We start from the raw sequence: 17,794 nt of genomic DNA on the forward strand, positions 1-17,794 counted from the left end.
TAAGGTGTTTAAAGATTTAAAACAAAAAACAAACCAAAACACCAGCTTATTCTGATAAACAAAAGAAAAAAAGAGCTGTGGAGTAACTGCACTGGGCTCCCACCACAGTTAACCGAGCTGGAATTCAGTAGTGAAAAGGTTACAAATGAGTCACATAAAAATGATGACTGATTAACGCACAGGCATGTAAGCACACACACACACGAACGTATGTGAAGTCACTCATCCTCGCACGTCCACCCACCTCCACTGAATAACACACTGTAAATGAGCCCTTCTTGGAAAACAGGAGTCACTACTGTGCAAATTACCGCAATGCATGCTTTCAATTTCTAAACCAACCAAACTAAACGATTCACTTACTGTTAACATAACTCATTTAAAGCAGTCCGACATAAGATTCCTCCAAGTTCGAGAGAGCATCAAAAGCAAACTTGACCACAGCATAACCACAACTCTTTTACCACATGATCACATAAACAGCAGTAGCACTGTCACTTCCAGTGTATGATATAAGCAATTGCAATGATATTATCACATGGAAAACAACACCTTCTGCAGGCAAACCTGTTTTGTTGTTGTTTTTTTTAAATGTCACTAACCAAAACAAGCATTTCAGCTCTGACCTTATATACGGAGTTGGATTTAATTACAGAGTCATTAAGAGGTCAGATTTGAGTCTGCAACTGCCTCCCAGGACCAGGTTACACTCTGAGAGTGCGACCAAAGACCAACAGAAGGAAGTACGGGTGGACAAAGAGGGGTGGCTTGAGGTATGAGAAAAAAAAAAAAAAAAAAAGGAAAAAAAAAAGAGGAAGCTAGCCCAAAAAAGTTTGAAAACTGAACACGAGTAGGTCACCGAAACAATTGCTTTTCACACGCTTCTAATTTTACTCTGGCAAGTTTGGATGAGAATATAACCATTTCAGAGATTTGTGCTGAAATACCACTGCAACATCTGTGGATTACAAATGATTTTGTGGTTCTCACAGCACCAAAAAAATGATAAAATGAAATAAAATTTAAAAAAAAAATAAAACCCTAAATGTCGCCTGCAGCAACATCTCTCTCTGACCCTGTAATTAAATCCAACAAGCAAAAGCACCCAGACAGCGGCTTTCATGGCCAATGTTTATAGGATATTTTGCTCTTCACTTCAATTCACATGTAATGAACGAGTAAAAACCTAATCTATTGTCATTCCTAAACACACTCCAATCTTTCAAGACTATAGGAAAGCAGCTAAAGTGCTAAGAACTGGAAATGCTATGAAGCTACAGGAAGATGATGACAAGATGGTGACAGGGTGTTTACAACAAAGGGCAATCTGGAGCAAGTCCAGGCTGGCACTGAGGTTTAAAAAGGCTGTCTCACCTTCTCAACAGTCTCCCTGCTGACACAACTGTATTACAATACCATGCAATTCAGAGAAGTCCACGCTGTCAGAGAAAAGCCCTTCGCAACACAAGTGATTTGAATGCCTCTTACATGCTATCGGACCAAAATAAAAAGTGTGCCCTCACCCCACTCGTCCACAATCTTGCCTCAGGTAAATATAGCCAGCCTACTGGCCTCCAGGAGCTCTCAATGAATGGAAACCGAGGGGTACTAAGGCAGGGCTGTAACGAGGGCATGGCACGGAGGCATAGCCATTTGCAGCTAGTCCATCTGGTGTGCGCACACACAAACACACACACACACGTCATCCCAAGCCCAGTTTTAAAAAGGGGCAATCCAACTCCAGGCAATCAGTTGGGGAAGACCTGTCATTATGGTCTAATTGGGGACTTCCTCGTTGCTTGAGAAACAGGATGCCATGGAGTCTCACATCACTACCATGAGGGGCGAAGGAAGAGGTTAATTTTTCCCACTAGATCTGAAAACGTTTTCTTTCTTTTTTTTTTTATCCAAACCTAGATTGTCTATATCAACACCACCCTTGCCCTTTTCATCATCACCTTTGCTACTGCATCTTGGCATCTCCTTTTTCATCACCTGAATAATGCGAAGTCACTGGCAGGACTGTGCATCACAGTATCTGCCTGGATGCAGACTAAGCTCAGTCAAACTGAGTGGGAAGAGATATTCTTTAGCCGACTGGTCACAACTTCTACACATACAAGCAAGCAGAAACCGATGAGGTGCAATAAACTCAAGCTGATGATTAAATGCAAAAAACTGCAGTTCCTGGAGTGGCCACTTGAGGCTAGCTCCAAAAGGAAAAAAAAAGCATGTTTCTACTTTTACAAATAACCAATCTGGTTTGTGGCGGGGGAATCTTTGGGGTTTTGGGGGGGGTTGACTCAGATGAATGAAATCAGTGGTTTGGTCAGATGAACTAAAACATGATATGAGCAAATACCTTCCTGTTTAGGCGGTCCTTCCTGGAGCTAAACATCTCATGATAAACCTACATCCTGCTGGTGTAAACCTCAAACAGTCAATGACGGCCCTATCATTTAATTTCAAAATCGACTATATTTAATTTTAGGCTAAAAATTGAGTTTACAACTCCAAAGTGCCATTTAAAAAATAGCTTAAAAGAAACATCTAAAACGTTCTACATCGAAAGTATTTAAAAGTTTAATAAATAAACAGCAATTTGGGTAACTCGATACACTGATTATAGCATTCTAGCACCAGAGTTGGACATATGCATAAGACTGGAGAGCAACACCAAAAGATTTCAGGCTTTGAGGAAACCGACGCTGCTTGTGAAACTTTTTGATCATTGTTTGGGCTGCACTGACATGTTAGTTCTTAATCGCCTGCTGAGCAGCTGCAACGATTCACATCCATACCAGCCAAGAACTGGAGAAGACATGCCGCTTGCCTGCTTTCAAAACCAACAAACACGCTCGAGGTAAACTAAAAATAGACACAGCCAGCTCTTAAAGAGTGCTGACTGCACTTAAGGGTATTATCAAAAACCCCAGTGTCGCATTTCTGTGAAACGGAAGGCAACAAGTGCATGGGAACAAATTATCCATTCATCCATTTCTTGCACAACTAAACTGGCTGACGTGTGTGAGATTTTAAGTCGTTCTGGTTATGAAGTGAAAGAAAAGCAGCATGTGTGATTTAGATCAGCAAGGTTGTCTGGGATTTTTAGGTCCAGGAAAGTCACCACCCTGTATCAGCACCACACGGATCTCTCCCTGTCTAGCCTATATTCTTAGTGTTAAATAGTACTTAAGCAACCACTGCAAATTAGATGTGTTAGACTGGCTTTTTCATTTGTTATGTCCATGACAGTGCTGGACCTCACCCTTTTGGCTACAAGAGGAACAAGCCAAGTCATATTAAACTAAATGTCACATGCCACCCACTATTTTTGGATTTGTTTACTATTCATTCTAATATCAGTTTCTCTAGGAACATTAGAACAAGTCTATAAATGTTACATAACGCTTTTGTAATTCAACAATTTTTCACCAAACATTTCAGAGGCAGAGTATGCTTCTACTAAACTTTTCCACACTCTTTACCTTGGAATTACTTGTCGTTGCTTCATTGCCAAAGCTCACATCCTGATTTCCACCGCCACCCGGGGTAAAATATATCTTCAAATGTGGCTGCCTTCTGGGATTTTCCCCACTAAAGTTTAAAGTACAACCATCAGGTCTGTTTCTTGCTTCTGTTTCCACATCTGTTTCATTCTCGTCTATAGTCTGACTGTCTGCACCACTTTTCTGATTATTATTTTCCACCAGCAGCCTCTGATGAGACGAGCTTCTATGTAATCGAATTCTAGGGTAGCGCACCCTATGGCAACCTCTTGAGCTGTTGGGTCCAGCATCTGTGCATTGTTCTTGTGATGGATCATCCGGTTGTCTGCCCTGCTTCTGATCCTGGCTCTGATTTTGCTGGAGCTGAAACACTAGCCTCTGCTTTGTGCCATTAACACCAGAGGACTGGTCCAGGCTTTGCTGCTGGACAGACCAGCCGGTACCGCCATAGGGAAGGATTCTGAAATGCTGGACATCAGAGCCGTCAGGAGAATTCCTCTGGATGTAGATGGCACCAACACTGATGCCAGGCTGGCGTCTGTTATACGTACAATGACTGCTGGAACCAATACTAAAGACCCTGCGCTTGGGAAGGTTTGGCTCCGCCAGAGAAGATTGCACACTTAAAGAATCAGGGCTGTAGTATGGAGGAGGGGACTGCCGCGGAAAGTTAGCTTGACTCTGTGGTTCGGTATAGGCAGGCGCAGGTCCTGGAGGAGTATAACAGGGTGGTGGGACATCATCAGCATGACCACTGGAATCTCCATTACTGGATCCATTGGAGCGCTGAAGGGAGATGTGCATGGATGAGCTCCTAGTAGGACGTGGCTCAGTGTAGGCGGCAAGCTGGGGTATGAACATGGAGGAGCTGCGTTTAAGCGAAGGCTCAGAGTGGAAACCAAAAGCCGCCGACGGGACGTGCTCCGTAGCAGAGTCCTGGGAAGGCCTCGATGCTGGACGTGGCTGCACGAGGTGTGCCGTGACCCTATCGTCGTCTCGCTGCTGCACCTCAAAGTCTCCTTCCAGTATGTCCGGGGCTGTGTTACTGTGTCCTGAGCCAAAGTACAAACGCAGACGCTGTGCCATTTTCACCCCACGTCCAAATCTCCCGTTGCCTCTCACTTTCTTACTGAGTGGCTGCTGGTTCTCTCCTCTGGCTCTTGCCTCAGTATCCTAACTGTTGCCCACTTCTCCTTTGGCTAGACAACTGATCCTCTTTTCTTCCATTCCCCCCTCCCCTCTCCCAGCCTCTTCCGCAACTTTCCTTCCCACACCAAGCTGAACTGAGAAAAGAAGTACTCACACCACAAAAGCAAAACAGCCACTGCAAAACAGCTGACAACTTTACACAACGCACTCAAAGGAGAGGGAGAGTGAGGGCTGATGGCTACGAGGAGGAGGGTGGGGGGGTGGGGTGGTGTTTTTAAAAAAAAAAAAAAAAAAAAAAAAAAAAAAGAAAAAAAAAAAGAAAAAAGGAGGAGGATCCCTGTATACCAGTCTCTTAGCACCATCAAGCACTAGCGACAGACGGCAGAAATAGCCTGAGCCAAGTGACAGCCAGCATTCCCGACATGATTGGATATGAGTGGCCGGCACTCCTGGTTTCCGAGGTGACAGTGGATTGCCTGGCAGTCACGTGACTACAAATGGCCCTGCCATCTCCTGTTACGACCCCATACTGCCCTCACGTAGCAAATGACCCCCCCCCCAACGACCCCACCTACATCCTGCTTGCTTACTCCTATCCATCCTCCGCTCTATTAACATGAACTTTTTCTAACCCCGCCAATTCCCCTGCCTCCACATCTCATTAATGTCCTTTCATCTGGCTTCATGAGTTTTTAAACTATTTTCTTCATAATTTAAACATCATCTGGAATTTGATTTAATTTGCTAAAATTGATATCTCAGTAAGAGTAGCTCAGTTTCCCCAGAGTAGCACTCAAATATCAAAACACCACTCACCAAGAGTACACCTGTTAAATTAAATCGTAACTCATTCCTTTTTCAATATTGTGGCTTATATTATTTAACAAAAGAAGTTCCCAACGTATTCATCTTAAATACAAGTCATTTCGTCTTTTGACTGTGGATTTCTTTGAATGTAAAAATAAGTTAATAGAAACTTAACTAGAGTGACAAATGGCTGAACTACTGCATGCTCACCTACAGAAACGTTCGTCTATCGTTGACTAAACACTCTTTTTGGATCAAACTGAACTAAATGGCGAGCAGCTTTGGATTTTTAGGGAGGGGTGAAAGTTCAGCAATGTGATCAAAATGGGAAAGCTGGATAAAATTAGAGCATTATTACGAAAAAGAGTGCAGCAATGTTGGCAATGCCAGTCAGCTGTTTATTTGCTCCCACTCAACTCCTTCGGCATTGAACGGTTCCAATCATTCAGTGCTGCCTGCAATCAGCCTGTTCTGGAAAAGACATGCTGTGAACTGAAGGAGCAGAAAGAAATGGAAGGGAAAAGGAAAGCATCAATAACTTCTAGATTCTAGATTCACAGCAAGGTTACTTGTTAATTGATCACCAATTGCCATTTGGTGCCAATCATGTCAAAAATTCAACACCAAGTCTGGAGCATATAATTTATCCTGTAATGTCTTGCAGCTTGGAAACAGAAAAAAAGAAGCATAAGGAAGTTGGTGCTAAAAATGGATCAAGAAAAAAAAAGTGAGATTGAGAGTAAAGAGCAGAGTATCTGACAGATCACAGAACAGCATGGTCCTCACTCGGAAAAGGCATGTCTACTTGAAACAGAATAAACATGCAATGCCTGCCATACACAGCCAAACATTTGACGCTGCTTTTATAGGTCATTCCTTTTGCATCCAAAAGCAGTCCGAGACACAACTTGGCTGTGATCCTAGCCTGTAATGCTGAATGAAATCATGCACAAATTCTAATGCCTAACTCCAAGTTACAACACAGAAAAAGACGCTTTGTTTGCAACATACTGTACATTAATGTAAAAAAGCTCCTACAATTTGATTCACCACAGCATCATCATGTGAAAAAGTGGGAGTTCGACTACTTTGCCCTAAAGCCAGAGTTAGTGGGGGAGTCATCCGCCTCCGTGCACAGAACTGACAAAGCCCCTATCACAACTTGCCATTTCAGAGCTACACGCTTGAAAAGTAACTGCCTTGTTTCAACCGCTTGGACTGGTTCAACCTATGGCTTAGACCACAGTGCGCCACCTTATCTTTTTCAAAAAACAAGTTGCAACCAGCAGCCTGTAGTATTTCAAACGAATGAAAAAAAGAAATAAATATCAAAGGTCTGCATTGTGGACAAGAGGGCATCAAGAAACAATACTGACTGGACAAAGAAGCCAAAAGAAAGACACTGTAATACAGGAAGACTCACGGCTTGGCAGCCAGTTACACTTAGTGATGACACACTGCCTGCAGTGTTAGGCACAGTCAATAAATGTGTGTCTGTGTGAGAAATGTTATGGGGAATGTTCTGTATAAAAGAAACAAAATGCCAATGTGTGGTCCAATGGCAGCGAGCCCAGCTTGCCAAATGACATAACATGCCTGCTTCAAACTGCACTGTGCTGTAGGTCTATTCAGCCGCTTCTTCAAATTCAACCATCAGTGTCATACATAGTTCTCTTATATTTGTACTATGCTCCAGTACAAAACGAAATGCTGACCAGTGGTGGGGGAGCTGCCTTGGCACGCACCAAGAGAAAGACAAAAAGCACCTCTTCGGACATATAAGGAGAGGACCATGCTTGAGGCTGCCTGTGCTGTGCTCTCGTCTCATCCTCTTATACAGAAAGTGTTCACTGTACTGAAGGAAAATTAGAGCTGCACTTTTTAGAAGGGACGGAGTGCAAATGAGCAAGTTAGACATGTGTTACATGCTTAGATCAATGAAATAGTCATGTCTTTATATGGTTCACCTAGAAATAAAACTAGAGATCGTGTTGTTACAAAAAGACACTCCCCAAACAAATCCCAAATGTTTTAACCTCCCACGATGGTCCTCAGCAACAGCCCTGAATCTGAGAGGCCCCGACAGAATGTGCCTTATCCAGCCAAGATCACCAAAACTATGTTGGGCTGCATCCGCTGTTTGTTTTATACAACATCAAACCCAGGACCCAGAGTTACTGAGAAGACATAGGAAACAAATAACACTGCTAGCAGAGCCTTTTGCTTATTCTACAGAACAATGACTCCACAGTGTCAGCAACCACTTCTCTTATGCACGCCTTCTCTGAAGATACTCCAACCAAGGTGACGTTTAGAGCCAAGAGTGAATTAGTAAATTGATTACAAGACCTATTTGTGATGGTTTTACTCACTGCAAGAATTGACAATGTGCAGACATTTAATTTAGTTGTCAAGGCAACTGAGGGCCTAAAAGGGGTTTTAATTTCACAAGTCAAGGAAACCAGTGTTCTCGTCTGTGGGGGAAATCTGAGAAATTTGACATAAGAGGAATGTAGGAGCTGTTAGTGGATTACAGTCTGAAAGCAGAGTACCGAAACTAGCAGTCAAACAAACTGTACGCTGTTTATAATCTACAAAGCCTAAAGCTGAAATCATGTCATGTTAAACTGGGAAAATGGTTCACATCTCGAAAACTGTTAACACACGAGGGAGGGCAGACAAAGTCAATAAAACGTCTTCTAAGTTATTGAAAATCTCTGCGGTATAATGAAAGCAGAACTGGTTGAGACAAATTTAGCAATATCAGTTTTACAGTCATTATGTTTTATTGGCGTAACTGAGACTAGAGAACAAAATAAAGTGCTACTGGAAAGCAAATTATCACCATAGGACATTAAATGAAAGACAATATATTGTGCAAATATTTCCAAGGAGAACAGATTGCACGAAGCAGATTAAACGACACGAGACAACTAAATAAATCTACAAAAGTGGAAATCTTACCAATCTGTTTTCATCGAACACCTCAAAGAGTAGCCTATGATTCTGTGGACACACCTGTGGGAGCAACAAAATAAGGAAGATGTTAGAGACGTTGCTTGCTGTTTATGTCAAAGTGTATGTGCATTTGCGGGTAACTGGCTGCTTGCTTTTTGTTTTGTAATCATTTAAAACTGTGCAGAGTCTTAGAAGGCAGTCAGCTGTCTAATTATCGAAACAGAAGCCTAAGCTGTACTCATTTTACTATAATACACAAAATCTGTTTCCTTGCAAACAATTCCTACACTATCAGGAGTTGAGCAATCAAAGTTGACACAAAGGTACAGCTTATACTCTTAAAAGGCTGTTATCCATATTGCACATTATGACATCATTATGCAACTTAACTACCTAACAACAGGAAATGACCAATTTGTATCATTTATTCACCCATGAAATCTTATAAACTATTCTATCGTTTTAATTTCACAAAATGTTATTGATTTAAAAAAACTTGAATTATAGATGCCTATCAACACCACCTAACAAACTGAACTGAACTAAACACCCTCAGTCTAGAGTTATCATGTCACTATACTTATAACGTCCTGTTTGATTACAGGGGTGGAAGACGTGGGTTTCATCGCCATGTTAAACTGCAACCAAAGATTCACAGCTATACAACTCCTGCTCCAAAGTAGAGCAATAACAGACCGTCAAAGCAAAAATAAATAAAAATAATAATCATCATTCACGAAAGCATTTCAAAATCTGAACTCACTCTAAAGTAGAATTCTTCGTTCCATTTTGGGTTGAGGGTCTGAAACACAGTGTACAGAAGCCACAATGAATAACTGCATTAAAACACAATAAACAGCATCATTAGTTTACACAGAAAAGAGAACAGATGTATGAAAAGCATCCCACTCAGAGTGAGAGAAGAGAGGCCACGTGCAAAATTAGGCTCTATCTGGCATGCCAATGATCCTCTCTTATATTGTTAGAGGAGGTTTGTAGCAAACTTGCTCCTGTGATAAGAATAAGCCTTCAGATTAACAGGCGTGAGGATTTTCACCCACTTTCTGGATGCATCAGCTCAGCAGTTACACCCCCCTCCAATCCACTCTCCTTCTGCCTCACACATTTGATGTTTTTATTAGACTGGGAACTAAGTGACAGTTCTCATTAAAATTCCTTTGGTGACTCAAATGACTTAAACACTCAAATGTCAATGAAACCTGAATTTCACAAGTTACACTGAATAATAAACATTAAATGTTTTACAGCAGCGATAAAATAACATCTGTACTAAAACTACTGAGATACCACAATTACAAATTAACTCGCTGTACTTGGATGAACAATATTAATGAAATCTGCAGCTCACAAGGCAAAAACAAAAACAAAAACATCCAGAACAGCCTAACCTCAGCTCTTCTGTGCTCAGGGCATCATCTAGATACTGATGTTTGCCTCAGATTGGCTTTTTATTTCTTTGTCATATCCCATTTTTTTCATGTCATCTTGCCACAAGCCAAACTCTTAGCTTCAACAACAAAGATGCCATCAAAGGTGTCCCACTTAAAGACACATGAAGCCCACAGAAGAGCGAAGCACCACTGCTTCTTTTTCTGCTCCACATAGCAGTACTATTGTCAGCTATTTATATCCTATAAAGAAAACCATGGCCACTGGCAGCATATGTTTGGCTGCATGTAGGCCTGAGCTGCTTGACTCCAACACAGGCTTTCGTTGGCAGCTTCTTATAACCAACTTTACTACCAGGAAGTAAGAAACTGAGTCAAGCTATGCTTTAAAGTTTAACCCCTGCACATTATAAAGTACAGCCTCAGAAAAGAATAAAATGGAGTGCACCAGAACCCAATACATTTCAGATCAAATTTAAACCATGCAGCTCAGAAAATTCAAAAATCCTGGAAATCAATATGCACTTCCACTCAAATTACAGCTTCCTTTGAATTGGAAACGTCTCCTGTCCTGGGTTTACAATAATGGCAAGTAATAGCTCCCCCTGCTGTGAAGAGATTTCCTCCTCAAAAAGAGGCCACGGGGGAAGAGCTCGACCAGTGTCTCCCTGTCCTGAACAGATAAAGGAAGCACCACCTTTTTGTGCCTTTCTGGAGCTTTGCCTTGATTGGTAGGTGTGGGGGTAGGGAGTGTGTGTTGGTATTAAGATGATCTGTGATCCCACACCTGTGACTTTAAAAGGGACTCAATAAGTGCACATTTAAGTGGCTGAAAAGGCCCATCTAAAGTGCAGGTGTGGAAGTAGATTAGTTTGGCAGGAGTGGCCAAGCTAGCCAAGCAATACAAGTAGGTTCATTAGAGGTCATTGGGCTTTCAAGGCTCAGGTGGTCGAGCGAGCTCTCCACTAATATAGGGGCTGGCCATTCGATCCCTCCATGTGCCAAAGCACCATCAGGCAGTACAATGAACTCCAGATTACTTCTTGCATAGCAGTCTGCTGCCATTGGTGACTGAGTGTGTGTGACTAAGGAATAAAGCTACGGCTCTGTTCTCACCTGGAATTAACATGCATCTTGGGTGATCCAATCACAAGGAGAAACCTCCAAGTACAGGTGTAGGAATGCACACGCAGATTTAACTGCTCACACCATATTCAGATATGCCGTGGGCTACACAATGCCATTCGCTTGTTTTAGCAGTGTGTACATAAATTTATCTGGAGCCACATTTAAAGAACGCCTACACAATCAGTGTTCTTCCTACCAGTGGAGAAACACAACGTCCTCCTGCACTAGTACTGGCTAACAGACTTATTCCCAACAACTCTGTTTACAACTGTAAATGTACACGATAAGAAATCTCACCAGCACATTAGTGTGATAGCATGAAATATCTCCAAACTACTGCCCATTTCCCGTTAGCTTCTGCCATTTATAATAGTTCTCCCATTAGCAACAGGTGCCCTGCTGGTGAGACCGGCTGTAAAATGAACATAGAGCAGCACACTGTTTTGAGTCAAGATTAATTAGACTTTAATTTGAGACCCTGAATAATTAAGCAGGTTTGCAAAACTTCTGTAGGCTCCATGTTTATTTGCAGAGTAGCTGTCCACTTGTGACTGCGTCATCCAAGACATAAACAGGACCTCTAAGACAACAAACATCAGACTAAACATGCTATAGTTCAATGCTTCAAAGTCACTGTTTACTTATGGACTTACCTTTTTAATCGTTTTTGTTTGGACTAGGGCAAGCTCTCTAGTTTCATCAGCAACATAGAGGGAAAGCTTGACATAAGGATCACTGCAAAACCAAAGCAGAAAAAAAAAAGTCGGAAGCATATCCAAATTCAAACCATCTGCTCCCAGCAATACATATTTACCAAAAACAGCACACATCTATAATAAATAGGATACATACATTTCATATTACATTTAATTTCCATATCAAAACAATGATTTCCAAAGTGATAAAAGACTAAAGCAAATTACATATTAGCATATACAAACAAATTAAGTTTTTTTTTCTCAATGCAATCAGTTATAGTTCCAGTGTAGACAGTTCACACTTAGAAGAAAAAGAAAATTGCAATTGGTGCGCCTTAGTTAGACACTCCTTCCATTTGAGTATCCTGAGAAATAAAAATCCTGTCTTATTGGTAAAGACTGCTAAAAATAGAAACAGCTAAACGTTTTGAGGAGAGAAGTACAAACAATAAGCAGACCATGTGTGACTGTGCTATTTAAAACTCCCCACGTGGCTTATTTGAAGGTGCTGACAGGGTAGAAATCTCCAGTGAGCTCTGGTCTGAGCAGCGATCTACTGTTCACTGCGAAGACCAATTAACCTGATGTTAGTCACAGCAGGCAACACCTGGTACCGTGTCACACTTTGCAAAACCCTTCCCTGGGAGAACTGACTATTTAAAAGGTCTGTGTACATGTGGAGGGGGTGACTTTGCAAAGTTACATAGTCCTACATGAAACTTTCACGTTAAAATTACAACGCAATTAACACAGACGATGCTTTTATTTGTGCATTTGTATATCTAAATAGGATATCTTAAAGCATCCTCTGTGTTAACAACTTTTTATTGATCAAGTTAATCAACTAGGTTTACTGAAAGCTAGAGTTTGGAGGTTAAAAAAAAGAAAAAGAAAAACAAAGAGTAAAGCAAGAAAGAAGCTAAGCAACAGCAGGGTTTCTGCACAGACTTTGTTTTTCCTTTGCTCAACCTAATGTAATAAGATATTTGTGCTGCAGAGACAGTTTGGTGTGAATTACACTTTTCTGGATTTGCAGGTTCAAATTAGTTTCTCTAGTAGTGTTAGAAGAGAGATGACTATATTGACATTAGAGATTTATTCAGTGAAAGCAAATGTAATACACTTTAATTGGTACCTCACAGTCCACAATTTATAAAAGCAACTGTAACTTATTAACAGATGCATATTACCTGCATTACAAATGAGTGGTGACTTGCCAACTTGATATCTCATCAATATGTAACCTGGATTCCAATCAAGAGAGCCAAGTCCAGACTTTAAATCATTAAAATATATTCACACACCTTAGCTGTTACCCAACATGATGAAAAGAACTGAAATTAAGTGGTATCAACACAGCTAATATACGTGTTAGCCACCACCAGACACTGTTATCTGTGGTATATAAAGATGATGTGGAAGATAATGTTAGTAGGGCAATTTAGGCAACTCAATAACTGCCTACTACTACTACAATAACCCTTCCCCTGCTACTTACTCTTCAAACCACTGCAGTCAAGAACGCGACTGCTTCGGCTTCAGGTGTCTTTGGTCAAATTAGCAGTATGCTGAGTTGACACAGGTGAATGGTGCGATTGCCGTTTTGTGTCGAGATGATGATTTGGGGTTTCTGGCACGACCCACATGGCACATTTCAGCACCCTTCACAGAATTTACTGCCACAGCATCCTGTAATAACCTCTTGTGGTCTCAGGAGCTACAATTGTGGCTGCTTAGCAAGAACTGCTTAGTATAAGGTTAAATACAGGATTTTAAACACTTTTTAAATATCAAAATATTAGAGAATGGGTTTTAAATCTATTCAGACATAATCAGTAACCATAGCATTAGGACTGACCTAATCAGCAATTCAATTTCGCAGCTACAGTGCAGTCTTACTTTCATTTGAAGGAAGCAGTTGAGATAAAACAAAAGAATAAGAACGAAATTAGACGGGCAGACAGACGGATATTGAAGGAGTTGCAAACATACCCTAGGCAAAACAGGTGCTGCTAGTTAACCTCTTCAGGAACCCCACAGCTTCTAATTGTGTGTTTGTGTGGTTCTATGATATGTTGCGATTAAACAAAAACAATGAGACCACTGTATCCCAGCTGCACGGAGACTTCTTGTCTCCTTCCTTCTATGAGCAAAAATCCTTCTAAGGGTGGGAGAAAGGCTACTTGTGGTCAACACAAGATTAAAGATACCAAAAGCAGCCGGAATCAAAGCATAGCCCCGTACACTTGTTCTTTGAAGTTACTTCCTTGAGTTTCTCTCATCGCCGCACAAAAACGGTGAAAACAAAACCTCAGAGTGTTTCATTTAATCTGAAACAACAGAATGTAACACACGAGCCACAAAGGAGCACCGACAGGAACACATTTGGAGCAAAAAGAAGAAAAGAACAGGCTGGAACTGTTTGAGCATCTTATGAGGTGACAGACTGCCAAGTCAGCACTGTCTCCTGTGGTAGCTAGCCACACATCAAGACCTCATTCAGTGCACTGCATTACAGTTCAGCTTTCTCCTGAGCCAGGCTGAGCTGTCCTGCCAGCAGGGCATCAGGATGCTAACACATGCACTCTGGCATGCGAGTAGCACTCACACAGTGCTACACATGCCAAGCTCTTCCTCAAACAATGTCTGCATTCTTACAGTTCAGATACATTACTGTGATCAACAGTAGGCACAGAGCTCAAATTCAGAAGAGGCTTCCAGTGCTCCTGTGGTGATTTCAGACAGATATACAGTTTAATATAGTTAAATATTTCTTTACAGCCTCATGCAACATGTTACTTTAAAGAATGATGATAAGCAATCTTCAGTGAGTCTGTCCTGTGAAGTCTTGCTACATGTTTTGCATTGCAATCACATTTGCAAACCTACTCAGGCATTCAATAACATGTAGCTAAAAGACCTATAACAGCAAAAAGCTGTCACATGTTAAGATTTAGATCTCTTCAGCTGAAGTGCTGTGCCATTTAAGTGACTTACTGGTCATTGCTATTTCTAATGGAAGTTTGCGCTTCAGCATAATAAATATTCCATGTTTAGTTTGACACTAGAAAGCTAGTTTCAAATTAAGAAGAAAGTCTCTGATTGGCACATGGAAAAATACAACAACAGCCAGCAGGATGGCAGAGGTGGTGTTGATAGAAGTGACAGCGAGTCATTCAGCATATTATTAGAGCAAGAGCAAAAGCAAAGCTGTGGGTAATTAAAATTCAAGGAGCAGAAGTTACACTGCTTAACAAAAATAAAATTACAATAACTAAAGTTATTATGTAACATCATGTAAAAACTGTATTAACAGTCTGTTGCACTTCACAGACTCACACATGGGAGGGAGATATTGATGGACATAACGCTTCAGAGATCATCAAAAGTTTAACCACACTGTGTTCCCACATGTGGGAAGGTATGTGGCATGTATAAGAATTAGTCAAGCTCTTTTATCTGGAAGAAGGGTAACAGAGGTGGGTTATGAGTAGGATAGGAGAGGCAGGATGGAAATCATTGATTAACACTTGAGGTGCAAGGTCTGTAACTAGAAGGAATGTAGGAACTGTGCATAACACTGTGCTGCTCAAGGTTAAAAACGACTGGCTAGAAGGAGAACCCCAAAGAGTTGGGATGCTAAACACAATACTACAACTAAGGTCTGTCTAGTTTTCCTTAAGCATGGATTTCTTCATGTAATGATCCATGGCGAATCATTATTAGTGAGTGAAGTAGCTGACATGTTTGGCATGACCCATCTAAACTGTGATGATGTGTATGCAATGTTGAAGGCCTCAAAAGACCTAGTTTTGTGAAGGAAGAGAACATGTAGAGCACCAGAAAGAAAGAAGCCCAAGTCCACTCACCAGACCTTCACAATGACAGCAGGAAAGCAACCTAACACTTCTATTATTAACACAAAAACAGTATCTTCTGACGTTTTCTCAGAAATTCCATGATACGCACCTGGCTCCAAGGATGTCTTTCTTCGCCAGATCAATTCCTGCAATGACCTTAACCCGTAACACTCGTGTTTCATGCTGCAGACAGAGGGAAAGAGATGATGGGTCAAAACATTTAATCAGCTAAGTTAAGTCATCTAAGATATTTCAAGCAGCCAGCTGCAATGAGCTGCCTTTTAAATCAATAAAGCTCACCTATAAATAAATGGCCGTTTGTAACTTGGCACCAAAACTCAAACGCAGTATCCGAAAATATGTAGACACTTAATATGCTAAACCACCTCATGCCAGGCTGTGACTACACTTTTCTCCAAGTCACTGCAGCGGCAATTAATTTACTGGGGAAGTCTCTGACATAGTTAATGATGTTAGCATAACACCAGATGACAAAGTGAGAAGAAAAGGGGAGTGGGGTGCCTTACTGAATGTTTACCTCATGATCACAGTAAATGCTTTGTTTCATGGTATAATCATCAATGAATACTATCCCCATCTGTTTAGTGTGTGTGAGGGAAGTTTTTACAGACAAGCCTCATGTCAGCAGGGTACCCCAGAGCTATCATGATTACTAAAAAAAATTATAATAAATACAATGTTAACATAAGAAGGCACCTAAATTCTACGCCAACATTTCAAACCCGATGTTAAAAATATTTTCTAGCCAATAAAGATCCTTCCCCCAGATATAATGATTTTGGTGGTGCTGTTGGTATTTGTTTCCTCTTTGCTGTCGCTGAAACATTTAAGTCACATAACATACTAAAAACTTGAAGTGACAGAACAAATTACCAGTGGCTAATATAACCAATATTGATAATCGGGAGCTAAATCGGCCAATCCCTACATAGATGTTAGAGAAACTAACGTCACAGGGTTCAAAGTGCATCTACGTAACACAGATTCAGTGAATTGCTGAAGCTGAACCCTCTTACATCCTTCCTGGTCAGACTGACAGATGAGTCAAATGCAGCCAGAGTGCAAATTCAACAATCAAGAGTCACACCCCTATTTCCCCTTTGAGAAACCATTAAAGATATATTTTTAGCTGTCCACCAGGATTATCCAAAAAAAAAAAAAAATTCCACACTGCTTGCCATTTGAGAGTACACTGCTCCGATCTCACATATAACAGCTCCCCTATTTTAAAAAAAATGTTTGGAGATATACATAGATGCCCAATGTTTGACTCGTGACTATGATGCTGCAGTATTAAAAACAAAAACAAAAAACAATAACGCTTGAATTATTTCATAATTAATGGCTACATGCTTTATGTAAATCTGAATGCCATGGCAACTCAGTCGTCTACATCCAAGATCACCTCACTTATCAGGCAGCCACGATTACAAACAAGAGGTAGTTTTTAAATCTGACACAGCGGTCGAGCTTGTACCGGGATCGAGCCATCGCACCCGAGAAATCGGTCGGTTTCCCTTCTGCACATCTGGGATTCAACAGAGCATTGCGAGGTAGCGGTTAAGCTCCAAGTCGCCCATAAATTGAATTAAACCGAGGATGGAACGAACCAACAGAGGCTGCTCGACTAACTTGGACTGCTTGGGTTCACGACTGTAGGCACAGTGGTGAAAGTGCTACTGAAAATGAGCTGAGAAAACTAGTGGACACGAAGACAGGGAGGAACTGACAGCTGCCGAACATTACACTGGAATGTTATCCAGGGTAAGGGGTTGTTAGCTTGCCTATCGGGCTAACGCTGGCCATCTCTGGCTGCACCCCTCTTGAAGAGACTCCTGGTTGTAGTATACTTTTTATGGGCTCGGTTGAGTTTAAAGCTTACCTCATCTTCTGAAAGTCCATATATCGGTTCGTAATTCGCAGCCATATAGCCTGCGGTCCACGCTATATACACACAAAAACAAGCCGCTTTGCAAAGCTAGCTAGCTAGCCTTGAACAATAAAGTCCCACTCTCCTCTCTGTGCCGAGCTGTGAAGGTAAAGTCCACTGTGAAAGCAAGTCCTCGGCACGCCGCGGGTGGTTGGTTCTCAACCGGATAACGTAATCCTTTCCCGCGTGGTCCGTCCAGGACCCAACTTGGAAATGAAAAAAATAAAAAAAAATTACAGTGTAGCGAAATGTTTCGACTGAGGCAAACCGCTTTTGTCAACTCCGAGCTTATCCCTCCCGAAATGTTGTGACACTTGACTTCCTC

The 17,794-nt window shown here is 41.3% G+C and overlaps 1 protein-coding gene across 6 annotated transcripts in view; it reads right to left on the reverse strand.

Annotated features, from left to right (window-relative positions):
• nedd4l (NEDD4 like E3 ubiquitin protein ligase) overlaps nt 1-17,794 on the reverse strand; it is a 41,441-nt gene extending 23,647 nt beyond the window's left edge. For 3 of the 6 annotated variants that reach the window (XM_026173583.1, XM_026173582.1, XM_026173581.1), the window contains exons 1-5: nt 17,422-17,794; nt 15,628-15,701; nt 11,614-11,695; nt 9,187-9,225; nt 8,430-8,483 (exon numbers count right to left, since the gene is read on the reverse strand). In XM_026173583.1, coding sequence (XP_026029368.1) covers nt 8,430-8,483; nt 9,187-9,225; nt 11,614-11,695; nt 15,628-15,701; nt 17,422-17,466 — 294 coding nt within the window. In that variant the 5' untranslated portion in view covers nt 17,467-17,794. Of the gene's footprint in view, nt 1-3,488; nt 4,827-8,429; nt 8,484-9,186; nt 9,226-11,613; nt 11,696-15,627; nt 15,702-17,421 lie in introns of those variants that run through there. The other 3 variants (XM_026173577.1, XM_026173579.1, XM_026173580.1) reach the window with 3 other exon arrangements.

The sequence above is a fragment of the Astatotilapia calliptera genome, chromosome 7, assembly GCF_900246225.1.
Source record: "Astatotilapia calliptera chromosome 7, fAstCal1.2, whole genome shotgun sequence".
In the NCBI taxonomy this organism is placed as follows: domain Eukaryota; kingdom Metazoa; phylum Chordata; class Actinopteri; order Cichliformes; family Cichlidae; genus Astatotilapia; species Astatotilapia calliptera.